Source organism: Onychostoma macrolepis, chromosome 07 (genome assembly GCF_012432095.1).
Source record: "Onychostoma macrolepis isolate SWU-2019 chromosome 07, ASM1243209v1, whole genome shotgun sequence".
In the NCBI taxonomy this organism is placed as follows: domain Eukaryota; kingdom Metazoa; phylum Chordata; class Actinopteri; order Cypriniformes; family Cyprinidae; genus Onychostoma; species Onychostoma macrolepis.
In genome coordinates, this window is record NC_081161.1 from 25,684,057 (window position 1) to 25,700,632 (window position 16,576).

Genomic DNA, 16,576 nt, shown 5'->3' on the forward strand with positions numbered 1-16,576 from the left:
AGTAAAGAGTTAAAATATGTCATTTATTATTTAGACTCATCTAAGCATCTCTAAGGTATAGAGTCCAACAGAATTCCACACGATTGTTTTAATAATTCCCCTATATGGAGAAAATGAATGGGATTTTTAATTCCAGAACCCCACTGTTGCACTACAAGTAACTCTTTAATAGGCTACTTAAAGACGCACATTACTACAATTCTTAATCTGCTGTGATTTTATGAGTCTGAGTCTATTCAAACACTGGGTTGTCCTAAAGTCACTGTTTGAAAACATCTGTTTAGCATTCAAAGAAACATCATTTTAATTTGGATAATTTCTTTTCAATTCATAAATTTCAGTTCAGTAAACTTGGAAAAAATATCCTTGCTATTCTGTACAACAAACTTGCTTCCAACAACACACAATTATAAGTTAGATAAACTGGAAATATTCTGAATTTACAGACGTTCATGGAAGTATGATGTTATTCTTTAAAATAAAAACATATCCCTCCCTGTGACTCAGGAAAAACTTGTAAAACAATGGCTGGGTCAGGCATAAGAAATAATAAAAAAAAAAAAAAATCTGTCCATGTGCAGCCATGTTCCCTTAAAGGATCCTTTATCCACATTTCCATGGATCAGTCTGTGGTCCACTGCTGGTTATTACATCCAGTGTGATATCTGTCACTCAGTCTTTTCAGGTGGAACGACTTCCAGCAGCAGCTGAAGGTGCATGGTGAGCGGCCCTGGAAGAGTTACCAGATCAAGTTTAAGAATTTGGTGTTGAACATGGGAAGAGATGCTATTTAATTACTAGCCATTCTCTGACTCAATGTTTTTGGTAGTGAACATCCACTAAAAGCAACCTTAAAAGTAGGGTGACCAGGTTTTTAGGATAATAGAGAATTAAAACAATTGTTATTACTGTATAGGCCTATTGACATTCTGTGAAAATGAAAATGTCAAATAAATTTAGAATGTTAAAATATTTGTTAAATATAGTTTTATATATCATATGTTTTAATATTTATTAAATTTTTTTATGTGTAAAGTCATTTTGTTAAAATACTGTTTTGATCTCTTTGCTAATTGCAACGGTTACTATTTACTCTTTTACACACTGTGATTTTTGGTGAATTGTATTTAAACCAGGTATGTTCAGTTTGACCCACAAACATCATAAAAATGATTAATTATAGTATGGAACCCGGAATAATTAAAAAAACAAAAACATAAAAAAATGTATTGTTCCTATTGTTTTTTTCATTCGTAGATAATACCAAATGAGTTTTCCAAGATATTTTGACCACTGAACTAAGAAGCAATAAGAACCTTACTTGGAAGCAATTTATTATTCAGGAAAAGAACTATCATTGAAAATGATTATAAATTTATCAAGAGTCAAAACAAACTCACTGGAATATAGCTAAATGTGTCATTTCCAGGTACTTACTCATGATGCGGCGAGTCCAGTTGAATTTGTAGTAAATGAAGGGTACGTATAAGAGAAGACCACCGATTATGAACAATGTGCAGTACAGGTATTCCCACTCAGGCTTGTCTATGATGGGAGCAAGAACCAGATAACAGGACACAATCACCACCAGAACAGGGATGACTATCGGCACCTGAGAGAAACAGAAAGCAAACATTTTTATGTTGGGTAGCCATTTTACAATAGATTACCATAAACCATTACATAACTTGCTATATTTAAAAAATATTTCCCCTCTAGCTTCCTCTTGAAAGTGGCCTTTTGCACCACGGGGAATATTATTGGATCTCACAAATAACTTTTAATGTTCATAATTTAAAAATTTGCAAGTTGCTTTGGATAATAGCATCTGTTAAATGATTACATACAGTATTGTTCAAAATAATAGCAGTACAATGTGACTAACCAGAATAATCAAGGTTTTTAGTATATTTTTTATTGCTACGTGGCAAACAAGTTACCAGTAGGTGCAGTAGATTCTCAGAAAACAAACAAGACCCAGCATTCATGATATGGACCCTCTTAAGGCTGTGCAATTGGGCAATTAGTTGAATTAGTTGAAAGGGGTGTGTTCAAAAAAATAGCAGTGTGGCATTCAATCACTGAGGTCATCAATTTTGTGAAGAAACAGGTGTGAATCAGGTGGCCCCTATTTAAGGATGAAGCCAGCACTTGCTAAACATGCATTTGAAAGCCTGAGGAAAATGGGTCGTTCAAGACATTGTTAAGAAGAACAGCGTACTTTGATTAAAAAGTTGATTGGAGAGGGAAAACCTATAAAGAGGTGCAAAACTTATAGGCTGTTCAGCTAAAATGATCTCCAATGCCTTAAAATGGAGAGCAAAACCAGAGAAACGTGGAAGAAAACGGAAGACAACCATCAAAATGGATCGAAGAATAACCAGAATGGCAAAGGCTCAGCCAATGATCACCTCAGGATGATCAAAGACAGTCTGGAGTTACCTGTAAGTACTGTGACAGTTAGAAGACGTCTGTGTGAAGCTAATCTATTTTCAAGAATCCCCATAAAGTCCCTCTGTTAAAAAAGGCATGTGCAGAAGAGGTTACAATTTGCCAAAGAACACATCAACTGGCCTAAAGAGAAATGGAGGAACATTTTGTGGACTGATGAGAGTAAAATTGTTCTTTTTGGGTCCAAGGGCCACAGGCAGTTTGTGAGACGACCCCAAACTCTGAATTCAAGCCACAGTACACAGTGAAGACAGTGAAGCATGGTGGTGCAAGCATCATGATATGGGCATGTTTCTCCTACTATGGTGTTGGGCCTATTTATCGCATACCAGGGATCATGGATCAGTTTGCATATGTTAAAATACTTGAAGAGGTCATGTTGCCCTATGCTGAAGAGGACATGCCCTTGAAATGGTTGTTTCAACAAGACAATGACCCCAAACACACTAGTAAACGAGCAAAGTCTTGGTTCCAAACCAACAAAATTAATGTTATGGAGTGGCCAGCCCAATCTCCGGACCTTAATCCAATCGAGAACTTGTGGGGTGATATCAAAAATGCTGTTTCTGAAGCAAAACCAAGAAATGTGAATGAATTGTGGAATGTTGTTAAAGAATCATGGAGTGGAATAACAGCTGAGAGGTGCCACAAGTTGGTTGACTCCATGCCACACAGATGTGAAGCAGTTTTAAAAAACTGTGGTCATACAACTAAATATTAGTTTAGTGATTCACAGGATTGCTAAATCCTAGAAACAAAAACGTTTGTACAAAATAGTTTTGAGTTTGTACAGTCAAAGGCAGACACTGCTATTTTTTTGAACACACCCCTTTCAACTAATTGCCCAATTGCACAGCCTTAAGAGCGTGCATATCATGAATGCTGGGTCTTGTTTGTTTTCTGAGAATCTACTGCACCTACTGGTAACTTGTTTGCCACGTAGCAATAAAAAATATACTAAAAACCTTGATTATTCTGGTTAGTCACATTGTACTGCTATTATTTTGAACAATACTGTATAAACACACATACTGTGAAAGTTTTTTAATCAATTTGTATGATGAGGTGTCACTCTAACCTTGACAGGTCTCTGAAGCTCCTTCCTCGTGAATCGCATAACAATGAGCGCAAGACATGTGAGCCCATAGAAAGCCCACTGAGCAAAACTGAAGTAATTGATCAGAGTGTTTATGTCTGCAGGCATGATGTAGATGATTGACAGGATGCCCTACAAATCGCACACAAGAACAAATACTTAATCATAAAACTGAAATATTGTTAATGTGCTTAAAACTGTTGTCATATATTTGATGCAATAGTGTTGAGAATGTAATATTACATGAGACTTACATTAAACATTAGAGCTGGAGAAGGTGTGAAACGTTTCACACTGATGTACGACATGATCCTAACCATGTGGCCCTCCCGTCCCGCCACATATGTCAACCTAACATATACAAACAGACAGTGAGAGTCAGGCCCAGAAAACATCTTTCAGCTATTTGCCATAAAACAGCTGTATTTCCTAACCTGCCTGCAGTGAAACAGCTCCCATTGGCTGCACCAAAAGTGGAAAAGACCACAAATAAAGGCACAATCCACGATAATGGGTACAGCACTCTGTCACCGAAGGTCTGTGAAGTAACCAATGATTTAGTAAAATACAACTTAAGAATCATGTTACATAAAAAAGTATGTTAACTGAAAACTTAAAATAAACTGACATTAAATTTAAGTGGTGGTTGAGGAGAGACCCCCCACATAATTGTAAAGCGCTTTGGGTGTACAGCAATACACAATAGAAGCGCTATATAAATACATCATTCATTCATTAAGTCTCAAAACCCACTGACCAATGAATTTCCATGACGACATACCCAATTGTTTATGATTAGGGGTTTTAAAATACATTTTTAGAAACTGTGCTTGCAAAAAGTAATTATTTGGCTTTTTGCAATGTATAGAACTACATATATATATATATATATATATATATATATATATATATATATATATATATATATATATATATTTTATTTATTTATTTTTTTCTTCAATAGAATATAACCTTTTCTAGGTCTGGAAATCACAGACTTCAAATTCCCTGATATTTTTAGGTTTTCCCTGGTTGTGGGAACTAGTGATGTTTGCCTTTGAAACACTGCTTTGTGAAGCTTTGAAACCGATTTGGTGCGAGTATCAAAATGCCAGTCATGTGATTTCAGTAACAGAGGGTGTTTCAAAATGTTTCGAAATTTCAATGGTGCCCTGCTAAGGGTCCATGAGACAGTGTCTGTATGGTTTTGACCTGATCCCAGATCAATTTTATACATTTGTAGACATTTTTATGACACATTTGTATAATAAAAGGAAAAAATTGTAGTTATTAGTCTCTTATTGGCCTGATTGACCAAGCTCTCCATAAACAAAACATGTCCTACAAATTAATAAAATTATTATACAGACACATCAAATTCAATGGCATTAGATAATTTGTTAATTATTTTATACATTACACTATTAATAAAACATTTGAAACCTGGTTTTTATGCAGGTTTGATCTGACTTTTCAGAGCATTTACAACGTTCTGACCAGCAGGTGTCCCCAGTGTGTGGCATTTTAAGCATTTCTAATCGGTCAATAATTTTGTGAGGCAATGGGTTCGTTTGATTCAAAGTTTTGAAAAGCTTTGTTTCTCTCATTAATAAGAATGACAGTGACTGCATTCGAAATGGTATACTCTCCTATTATACAGTAGGCAAGAAGCAGTATTTGAAAAGAGTAGTATGTCCAAATTCACGGTACTCAAAAATAAATATTTCTAGCAACAATCTGAAGTGTGCATACAATGGACAAATAACTGACACTATAGCTCACGTGATAATGACAACAACATGGCCAATGTAGTACATCCAGATATCATTCATACTACATAGAACATACTTTTTTAGCAGTTGCAGAGAAATTACTTATTCAAAAGAAATACCTAATCAGACACAGTCTGTGACTATGACTATAATGCACACTCACCACAGCAACGGCAGAAGACTGCAGAAGTTCAGTAGGGGTCATGACACTGAAATATGCAATGTTGACAAATATATAGCACACAGTTACCAGGGGAATCCCAATAATTATTGCCAGGGGAAGGTTTCTGTTCAAAAAAGAGAGAACAACACAATAAGACTTATTGCACACACATGCACATGTACAGTTTTCATACGATTTTAAAAAATAGAATTAAAATGACAAGTTTCATTTCACTCTGACCTGTACGGATTTTTCAGCTCTTCTGTTATGAAGTTAAGCTGATTCCTATGAAAAAGACAAAAGGACTTTTAAATGAATTGCCATAGTTGACTGAAGCTGACTTCTAGTCTTGTGCATGATCTCTCAGAACAATAAAGCCCTGGATTGAGAATGATCTGGTGAAAGTCCAGGCAACTAAAAAAAAGATCCTACTGCATTGAAGTTTCGAAAAGCATTCAATTCCTTTTTTCCCATTTTAGCACATATCTCACATGTGCTGAAAATCCACTCTTATCAGATGTTGCTTTAACAGAGAAATCATTAGATTGCATGAATGATTCCCAGGGCTGAAAGCAGGGAGGTACTTGGCCCCCCCTTTGCCCCCCCCAAAATTTTGAATCATATCACATCAAACAATTTTGGGTGAAATGCGCAGTTTGACCTGTAAACTATATATATATATATATAAATAAACGTTTTTAAAGCACTTTTTAGCGCATTATAACCAATCACACACGATTCTGTCGAGTTTATGAATGCAAGGACCAATCAGAAGCGTTCATTTCCTCACCGCGCGCGCTCGCTGACTGAATTCTCTGGTGAATTCTCGCCTCAGAAACAACAAAGTGAAGATGTATGAATGTAAGTAAGATATTAATTTAACAGTGTAAACAGCTTTAGAGATTATTATGGCAGTTTTTGAGAGTGCTTGAACTCGCTGGACTGAAGTGAAAATGTTCTTTGGTAATGTAAACGTTCTTTGCTCTCTTTTTGTACAATTAAGTTATAGGCTAATTAACTTACAATGTTTTTTATTAAATTCACATTAAATACAAAGTCAGTCGTATTAAAAATATGTTATGGTATGACACCCATATCTGGTATACTTAAGTAAAAAGAGGATTTTTATGCAAAGTTAATAGATTAGATAATAGATAACTATTAGGCTACTTTGCCCATCGGCCATTATAGATCAACTAACATTATCTATAAAGGTGCAAAATGCATTACTTACACATATTTGGGAATCGAGATATTTCATGATATATTTTGGGAATATTTTGAATTAAAAAAAAAAATTAAATAAAACAAGCCTATATCAGCTATACAGTGGTATTGTAGCTGCTGTGTGTCACATGACAAGCATGAGAGCCCCCCCCCCCCTCCCTCACTCGTGCCCCCTCAAAAATGATGCCCCTGACACTACAATAAAAAAATATTTGTCAAATAAATGAAACATGATGAAACATTCATTTTAGATGAAATTGTTATAGATTACTTCTAGAGATTGCAGTGATAAATGACATGAAAAATGACTGAATGAATAATACTTAAAAGTAGGTTAGGATGAATTTAATTTTAATTTTTAGTGGTCTAGAACCGCCCCTGGCTGAAAGCACACTAGAATGTTGACTTGGAAGAAACCGTATGTGTATTAAATGTTTCAAAAAAAAGAACACTGCTGCTTAACATATGTGCAACATTATATGAGCTCATCAATAATTTACCATCCATCATAAGCCCATAGTCCGTTGTAAAATGCAAGGCCAATTGCTCCAAATGATGTTGTTGCCCCTGAAAATGGGTCTTTGAGATTCTGTGTATTGCCTAAAAAACAATTATAACAATAAAAAGATGCATTTTATTGATCTTTCATTGAACATTTACAGAGGTCACCTTATCTAAACGAATAGTAATCTCTGGCCATAGTCTACGATGAGTCATCTTTCACAACATAATATAAAAATAATCTCTTTATCTGTATCAAAATGTATTTGATCTCAGTCCGTTCAATTGACCGTTCGCAAAGAGCTTGATTGACAGGCGATCTGACCAATCAGAATGTGTATATGTGCCACCGCTGCTTTCCGTCGTCTACGCTCTGTCTCCGTAGAAATACATGTCAAAACGGGGTAAAAAAAGATCGACTGAATTGAAACTTTTTCAATATAACGTTAACCAAATATAAAAGTGTGAGGAGGGTTAAGCTGTGCTATTGTTGGTTGCCACGGTAACGGTAATAAGCTAAGGAATTCCTTTAAAGTACTTGTTTTGTGTACCAGAAAACCTGTTATGTCCGGCGCTGTGTGCGTGGCTTGCAGCGCTTAAATTTAATACAGAGTGTAAAATAATAAAATAACATGTTAAAATGTGTGCTCTTATCATTCTGTGGACAAAATCCCGTGAACTTCGCCCTGATCGGAAGCTGTATATTCACATGTGTGCTCATCTGTTTTCAATGCTGCTAACCTCACAAACTCACGTCGCTTCATGTTATCTTCCCACTCATTAAACTATCACAGGTCCTTTACTGCAAAAAGACGGTTACTGCGACACTCTAAAGTGATGAAACTATAACATGTCACTGTGTACTTTATTAAAAAAAATAAATAAAAAAAAAACGTTTACGGTTTCACGTTATATTAAATGCGCATGTCCCGTAGCCTCAGCTGTATTCCTGCAGCCTTAACCACAAACCAGACAGGAGATTAATTTAGTGGACTTAAACTTGAAAAATGGTGTGTTCCGTGGTTGAAATAAAATACTTTCTGATGTTTATTCATGTTAATTTCGTGCTTTAAGTACATATGAAAAGACGATCGGTTCACGTGTTTGAACTGAGACAATACAGTGATCTGTCATGACACACTGAAAAGCCACAAAACGGTATTTATTGTTTGAATTTCTTTAAAATTACTCAATTTAAAAGCTGAGGGTCCTGAGAACTTGTTTCATATCAGAAGTAACCTGCTCTGTCTTCTCTGTCGGTGTGTTGTGAGTTTCCTCTTTGATCTGCGATGTATTGTCGTGTGTGAGAGCGGCATTGTTTGTCGGTCATAGCAACAGTAACTATGAGGCGGGTGGGCGGGTTTTGCGAACGGTCACTTGAATACTAAAATACTAATGTTCTTTTTAGTGTCACGTAAGTCAGGTGTCAATAAAAATGAATATCACATAAGATAAGAGTCACAAAGACAGAAGAGATACCCGATCATTGAGATATCAGATTGGGTAAAAGAGGTACCTTGAGCCATCAGAACGATGCCTGAAACCACGATGACGACAATAATCAAGAGTTTGGCTGCTGTAAAAATGTTCTGCACTCTGTTGGCCAGCTTCACACTCAGACAGTTGACGACTGTAATAATTACTGATGGAGAGAACAGACAACAGTTGAGTCCAGTATAATGTCATTTGAATATAAAAAGAGCCTAGACCTGTACATACCAATACAAGCTGCAGCCAGGCACTTGGTGACCACTTCAGGAGGAGTGCACCCTGGGTAAAACGGTGCAGAGGCGTATTCGGCACAACTCAGGGCGATGATGGCAAATGACGAAGGCTTTAACACGATGATCGTGGTCCAGGAATATAGGTATGCCAGCACTGGCCCAAAACCCTCCGCTAGGTACGGATACTCTCCACCAGACTTAATGATCATTGTGCCCAGTTCAGCATAGCAGAGGGCCCCTGCACACGCATGCACATGCAAACCTCTTAGTTTCTCAGTGTTCAAGCTGAGGTCAATGAGTCCGTTACCAAAAGGTCTTCTGCAGGCAGAGTCAGTATTACACTAAAGAGGATTTCTGTGTCTTGTGAATTTTCCCGAACATTATGTGACTTAAAACGACCGACTGAGGGTTTCTGAGTGAGTGAACATATCTGATTAACCTCCTTGACTTTGCCCAACTATAATCTCAGCAGAAAGTTCGGGATAAAGTAAAGATTTAGTTTTAAATACTTGTAACACATAATGCAGTAAAACAACAGCTGCAATGGATGGAGCAAAAAAAGAAAAAAAAAAAAAGCTCAGTACGCTACTGTTATTTAATGCAACTAGAATAATGAAATAACAAACTTTACATATACTAAAAATTTTAGTAAAAATGTTAGTATGTATTTATGTATTATGAACAAAAATCAATTAACATTGAACAGCAGCATACTTGAAAATTAACCTAAATATATGTAAAAATACTGTTCATTGTTTATGACATCTAATGCATTAACTATTGTTAATTAACTGAACCTTATCGTAAAGTATTAGCAATAAAATATAGCACCAATTAACAAAACAGCAACCTTTGGACATAAATGGCGTTATACTGTATTAGAGAAAGATTATATTTTGCTGTAATAAACAGTGAATCTTATTGTTACATCATAGAGATTATCTATGAGAGGTCATCAAACAGCCAAAACAAACATGACACGATACATGAGGAGACAATGCTTAATCTCACCCATTTATCTTTGTTATAAGGCTATATTAGGCTTATCATCAAGGCTTTTGTGCAACCTTATAGCTAATGTGTCTGTTGTGCGTACACTGACCCATCGTAGCCAGCACTCCACACGCCGCCCACACACACAGACATGGACCCACTGCTCCAGTCCCCTCCAGAACCGCTTTGGGAGAAATGAAGATCCCTGAGCCGATCATTGTTCCCACTATCAGACAGATGCCGCTTAAGAGACCCACCTGAGACATTCAAGTTAAAGGGTATTGGTTTCATTGATCATGTATAGTAATTGAATTATTGTGATATTAAAATTAGGGATGCATAATATATCGATACCACATACAATTTTTATTTTGAGATTTTTTTAAATTTAGCGATATTTGTTGGATACATAATTTACAATTGGATACAATTTAATCTATTTTGTACATTCAGGTTAGCTTTGCCATTAAAGTTAATCTTTAAAAATGACATTCTTTGATAAGATAGAATAAAAAAAGGATTCAGTTTTGTGCTAGTCTGATGAGATCCTCCAGTGTCCATCCTGTCGTTGTTGTTGACGTATTAAGAAAGGTTAATGGATTGTCCACAACGTCCTTATGCATGCAAATTTACATATAAATAGTCAAACTTGTCATTAGTGCTAGTGACAGACGGGTCAGGAAGCGGAGGGATTACACCACAGTGATGGCGACAGGCACCGCCAGGTTGACCCACAGTTAAACCCTTCACACACCCATATGCACCGTTTCTGAACAGAAACCAGTGATCATGCAACATTCTTCCCATTCTTATGTGTGCTCATAATGATTCTCTTTCTCTCATACTCACATTCTTCTGCAGAACTGCTGCTTTTGGCTGATCGGGCTTTTTGGCATCCAAAGCCCCTGAGACGCTCCCATTGTGAGGGTTCGGCTTCTTCAGATCTTCATCCATTGTTCACAGGATCAACAGTTCAGTCTTAATTTTGTGTAGACAGACTGAATAAATACAGACAAAAATATAGTCCATTTTTTACTATAAACATTATTATTACGCATATTACAATCAATTGGTAAATAGTTAATTAATAAAAAAAGGAGAAGAAAACAAACAAAGCCAGAAATTGATCTAAAAGACATGACGGAAATCTAACAAGGAAAAACACTTGTATTCTTAATGTCTGTTGTTTTGATGTCTTGTGCTCGTGGAGCTCATCACGTTAGATTACTTCAAGCAACCTAAAGGCCAAGTTAAAGGTTAAAGGCATTATAGTGTTTTAAGTGTTGCTAATGCAGGTGACTGTGTGTGTCAAGATGTTATGGGCACTCTGACAGATCTATTTATTTATACACAATAACATCTGCTTCACATGCACTTCAACTCAAATCAATTTGTCTCCTAGCAACTACAGTACAATAGCCAAAGTTTCAGTTTATACTACAGTCAAGAAGCACTGACTAGAATCGACTGCAAAAAATCTGAGAGAAAGCGAGTATTATAACACATAAATAATATAGAATACATAATATTACAATTCTACTGTAAACTCAGTAGAAGAGTTCACATACATTTTTTTGTTAATTAAGCTTATTTTAAAAATCCATTTATTTGTGCATCAGGTATGTGCTAATCAAGGACTTTATCGCAAAGAATCTGTTTTCTCAGTCTACACAGATAGGAAATTATTGTATGTTCTCTACAATTAAGACACTGAGGTGGCTACTGATGCTAAACCTACTGAAAATAAATAGCATGAGTAAATTAAATAGGATTTGGCTATTGATTTGGAGACAGACACATTCATGCAGCCATTATCTGGATGGTCCATTATGCAGCCCATACTCTCACTTACTTTAAAGATTTACAGTATAAACAAACACAAATCAATACGTCAGTTAAGATGACTTTTTCCTTTTTTGTCAAACGTTTATCATACTTGTAAAAATACTTTTCACAACTGACAACAACTCTCAAATGATCAATAACTTCGCTACAATATTGTAACAAAAATAAGGTACTGAATATTTTCTAAATGCATTTTAGCAAGACAAACTAAAGGTTAACTCAAGCTTACTTTCAGTGCCACCAATTCCACCGACACGTGACAATCATGTTTAACTTGAGGCATGAGGCGAAAGACAAACCTGCAATGCAATCAGTCTTTCCAGCAGATATCCCAAGTTTTGATCCATTTCCAAATTCATGTGTTTAATAACCAACAAAAGTGGGTGGGACTTTCCATGTTCAGTCATTCTCCAGGCTGACCGTGATTGAAGCAAACACGTGATAAGAAGGAGGAGAGGGACCAGGATTGGCTAGAGGTGAGCAGGCTCTGACCAACACAATACTCCTTTGAAAGAGACACTTGATATGGTTTGGTTGGAAAGAGGGGGTGACAGCATAAAGCCAAGGACAGAACAGAACAGAACCGTCTCAAATCAAAGCACTACCAATACAGCTCAATACAAGCCAGTGCTCAAATACATGCAGGCTTGTAAATAATTAAAGCAGTGCAAGGCCCGTGATCTCCAATATAAATACCATATACGTTATACAGTAAAGAGCTTCTCTGACTGATGTACTCGTCTCTGCTGGCTCTCCACTTTATTTGTAGAGTTCAAAAGCTGGCCAATGAGCATGGTTAACTTTGAAGTCAGAACACAGTGTACCTCTACACAGAGTTCCAAAGAAACCAGGAATTAAATAGCATGCTGCTGAATTATTGTTATACATAAAAATACTTGATATGAACTTCAAGGATTTAGGATTTTTTTTAAAAAGTAGTACTTTCTCATCTAACTTTTGCTTAATCTAGCTTAATGTTCATTTACAAATGTACTACTGATCACTGTTCATTCATGTTTGTTCATACTACATTCGAAAATATTCAATTCTTCAACTTGAATTACTAATGTATTTGTATAAGTAGAAATGAACATTAATGTAAGAATGTTGTTCACTGTTCATGATAGCTAAAAAGTTGCATGTACGCTAATTACAGCACAGCTCTAACTTGCTGTTGCTATGTAACTATCCCAGTGTTTCAACAATTCCTACCTACACACTAAATGATACACACAAATAAAACCAACACAAACTACTATTGACAAGATGAGTAAGTTTCAGATTTCTTAGAGAGCTTTTCCTATATTGTTATTAACACATTACACATTACACTCCCCAGACAGCAACATAGTTTTGGCCCAGATCCAGCCCACATCTGGCCCGTGTGAAATCCATGCGGGCCAGATGTGGGCCGACACTGCTTGCTGTCTGGGTCAGAAACAGTGATTTTCACTCACTACTCCCTATACACCACCATAACTATATACGATACCAAATAGACAGACTGACAAGTGAGGTTCAGAGATTTTTCACTCAAATCTCCCCCAAATATCCACAATTTATATAGCTGTCATTTGGCTTTATCTGAGACTGAGACAAACAGCATCACTGTTCTCATTGCGAATCTTCCGATTGTTAACCATGAAATAACCTTAAAATAATTCTACCTGAATAGAGGTTTATAATAGATATTAAGCAAAATGTCAATGAAAGACACCACAGTATTGATCTACTTTGTCCAGGAAGCACCATTATTCGCATTCAGTTTTCATAATATTAATTCACTGAGGAACATCCAAGGACAGGCAAACCTGTGGCAAACATTGTTAGACATAAAAGATACGTGAATATATCAACAGTGTACTTTTCACATGATTCCTTACCTTTAGACGGGCGCCACTTCTTATCCCAAACTCAGATTTGAATCTCCAAGCGATAACAGCAGAGATAACACACAAACACACACACACACACACACACACACACACACACATACATTCTAGTTGGCATCTGAACAGCTAACAATTAACCCGACTCTGTCACAGATGACTAGCTGTGCACATCCCTGCTTCACATGCATCTCAGGTGGACTTCATGTTTATGTAACTCATTCTCCATCTGACCAACGAACATGTAAAGAGAAAATAATTAATATCAAACATTTCTACTTTACCAAACTTTTTCTTTATCTTTAATTCATTCAATATGAGTATATGGGCTACATTAAAGCATTTGGTTTAAAATGTATATGTTCTGCAAATGTTTATTGTGAATATTCATGAAGTGACCCATGCCCATGTTTTATTGTTTTATTTTGTTTCAGAAATGGCGTGTTTCAAGTTATTGTTACCAAAAAGACTTGACTAAAATCAACGGTTGACGAATTCGGTGTGTTATCCTAAAGCCCGTAATTGTGGCTCAAAAGAAGTGAAAAAGAAATGAAATGATAAGAAAGACACTATATGAAAGAAAATCCCTCATTTATATGTATTATGACTGCACAGTAATAAATTTAAACAGGAAATCTAAATCAGCCTTTTTATTTTCTTAATGTACATTGCTGGTCTTGTACACAATAAATTGGAAAATATTTTTCAAAATCAGGGATGAAAAACTGTTCAAGGAATAAAAAGTATTTTTTCATTTATTTAATTATTATCAGTTAAATTGGCACAGCTTGTCTTGTGATCAACATTAAGGTACAAACCTTGATAAAACAGACTGCGATGTTCTAACCCAAAGACCAATGAAGACTCAGAGGAATATGTCTCTAAAAGTGGAAGTCCGCTGCTCAACTGTCTTTGTTATATAGTTGCCCCAAATCTGAAACACAAAATACACTGCTATCAGTCCTTCTCTTTTATTAAAACGTGCCGATTTCCTAAAGAGTACCATAAGACTTTTTGGTTCTGTAAATTACACTGCAGTAGAATTATATCTTGCCTCAGTTTTTAGTCATTAATGCTTTGCATGAGAAAAATATGTGTGGCCTAAAAAAAAACATCCAGAGAACAGAGAACAGTCAATAGAAAGAGCCCACGGTAATAGAAAAATAGTAGAATATGTATTTCAACAAGCCATAATTATGAATACATACACTAGTTTAGTTCAATGTTTTAAGCACAGTTATAAATATTAAGCATAAGCCAGAAAAGTAATATTTTATTTTCAAATTGAATCCTTAAATTTGTAAATCACTTTAACATATATATATATATATATATATATATATATATATATATATATAGAGAGAGAGAGAGAGAGAGAGAGAGAGAGAGAGAGAAAATTTGGCCAACGCTGTCAGTTCACCCCAGGGAAACACTCAGAGTAAGGACTAGGGTTTGTGGTGTGTGTGAGACAGCATGCATCTCAGGTTGCCAAAAAATATATATATTGGATATATAGAAAACTCCAATGTGCTTCTAAATTTTTGACTGATTTAGGAGGTATTTCAGGGACACAAGTGTTACTAAAAAGAAATGCAAGCGTAACGAGTGAGCTCTATTCACAAGAACACACACATAGTGTGATTGAGAGCTTGAAAGGGCCCCAGATGACCTTACGCTGAGATGTTAACCTAGATAAGGAACCATCTATAACTCTAGATCATCCCATAGGACAGGTACTAAACTTTAACAAGCTCTATCAGGGGTTTTAACTGTTCAGCAAGAACTGTAAATCCTCAAGAGTACACTGTAAAAAATGAAAAGTTGACTTAATTTAGAATTTCAAGGCAACTTGCTGCACAGCTTTTTTGAGTTAATTCAACCCAAGTCACTGAGTAAAGTCACATGTCTCTTTTTAGTTCAGCTAACACAGATTTGTTGGTTAAAATGACTTGTAATGCTTTTCCAATGTGTCTCAAATTATGTTTTGTGAACATTTTTACAAATGACAAACTCCAATGGATAAGTTAAAGGAACACTCCACATTTTTTGGAAATAAGCTCATTCTCCAACTCCCCCAGAGTTAATAAGTTGAGTTTTACCGTTTTTGAATCCATTCAGCCGATCTCCGGGTCTGGCGATAGCACTTTTAGCATAGCTTAGCATAGATCATTGAATCCGATTAGACCAGTAGCATCGCGTTCAAAAATGACCAAAGAGTTTCGATATTTGTCCTATTTAAAACTTGACTCTTCTGTAGTTATATCGTGTACTAAGACGGGCGGAAAATGAAAAGTTGCGATTTTCTAGGCTGATATGATTAGGAACTATACTCTCATTTCGGCGTAATAATCAAGGAACTTTGCTGCCGTACCATGGCCGCAGCAGGCGCAGTGATATTACGCAGCGCCTGAAAGTAGTCCCCAGCCAGGTAACTAGTTATAATATAGCTGGGGAGTTGGAGAATGAGCCTATTTCCATTAAAGTGGAGTGTTCCTTTAAGCCTAATAAGTAGACAATATTGCTTTTGTTTGTAAGATAACTTACAAAACTAAGATATCCAGAAACCGGAATAAAAATGGTTGAACATACTCTAGGCCTCAAAACTAGACACTAACCCGAAGAACGGTGGCAATCAACAAATGTAAAAAAAAAAAGAGCCCTTTACATCACAGTACAACAAATAACTAACAATAATGATAAAACAACAACAAAAAAGTTTAAATGAAATCAGCAAACAGCAAAACAATAATCCTATAACGGTAACAGCATAATTTATTCAAGCTGCAATGCATGCTGGGAACTCACAAAGCCTTAACATTTCAACTATATGAAATTCTTGGTTCAGACAACTGTTTGACTAGTTGGGACAACATTTGTGGTAATTTTGTTGGTCTGACAAGGGTTTTTATGTAGTT

The 16,576-nt window shown here is 35.9% G+C and overlaps 1 protein-coding gene across 6 annotated transcripts; it reads right to left on the reverse strand.

Moving 5' to 3' along the window:
* Positions 1 to 2: 2 nt before the first annotated feature.
* slc7a9 (solute carrier family 7 member 9) lies at positions 3 to 16,314 on the reverse strand. 6 transcript variants are annotated; one of them, XM_058783019.1, is made up of 15 exons: positions 15,761 to 16,013; positions 14,480 to 14,595; positions 13,656 to 13,698; positions 10,777 to 10,925; positions 10,037 to 10,184; positions 8,930 to 9,172; positions 8,727 to 8,852; positions 7,210 to 7,309; positions 5,723 to 5,767; positions 5,483 to 5,606; positions 3,982 to 4,085; positions 3,802 to 3,898; positions 3,530 to 3,679; positions 1,438 to 1,612; positions 3 to 730 (listed from the first exon to the last, which is right to left on the reverse strand). In XM_058783019.1, the coding sequence occupies exons 4-15, from the start codon at positions 10,879 to 10,881 to the stop codon at positions 669 to 671; spliced, it is 1,479 nt and encodes a 492-aa protein (XP_058639002.1). In that variant the 5' UTR covers positions 10,882 to 10,925; positions 13,656 to 13,698; positions 14,480 to 14,595; positions 15,761 to 16,013; the 3' UTR covers positions 3 to 668. The 6 variants fall into 6 exon arrangements, with proteins under 6 accessions (XP_058639002.1, XP_058638999.1, XP_058639000.1 ...); XM_058783016.1 differs by having other exon boundaries at positions 13,656 to 13,890; XM_058783017.1 differs by having other exon boundaries at positions 10,777 to 12,277; positions 13,656 to 13,890.
* Positions 16,315 to 16,576: the final 262 nt, after the last annotated feature.

Coding starts and splice junctions, on each gene's coding strand:
- slc7a9 (XM_058783015.1), bottom strand. CDS start 10,881: ATGGATGAAGATCTGAAGAAGCCGAACCCTCACAATGGGAGCGTCTCA. Junction 10,185..10,776: donor CAGCAGTTCTGCAGAAGAAT/GTGAGTATGAGA, acceptor TGAATGTCTCAG/GTGGGTCTCTTAAGCGGCAT. Junction 9,173..10,036: donor TGGAGTGCTGGCTACGATGG/GTCAGTGTACGC, acceptor ATGCGTGTGCAG/GGGCCCTCTGCTATGCTGAA.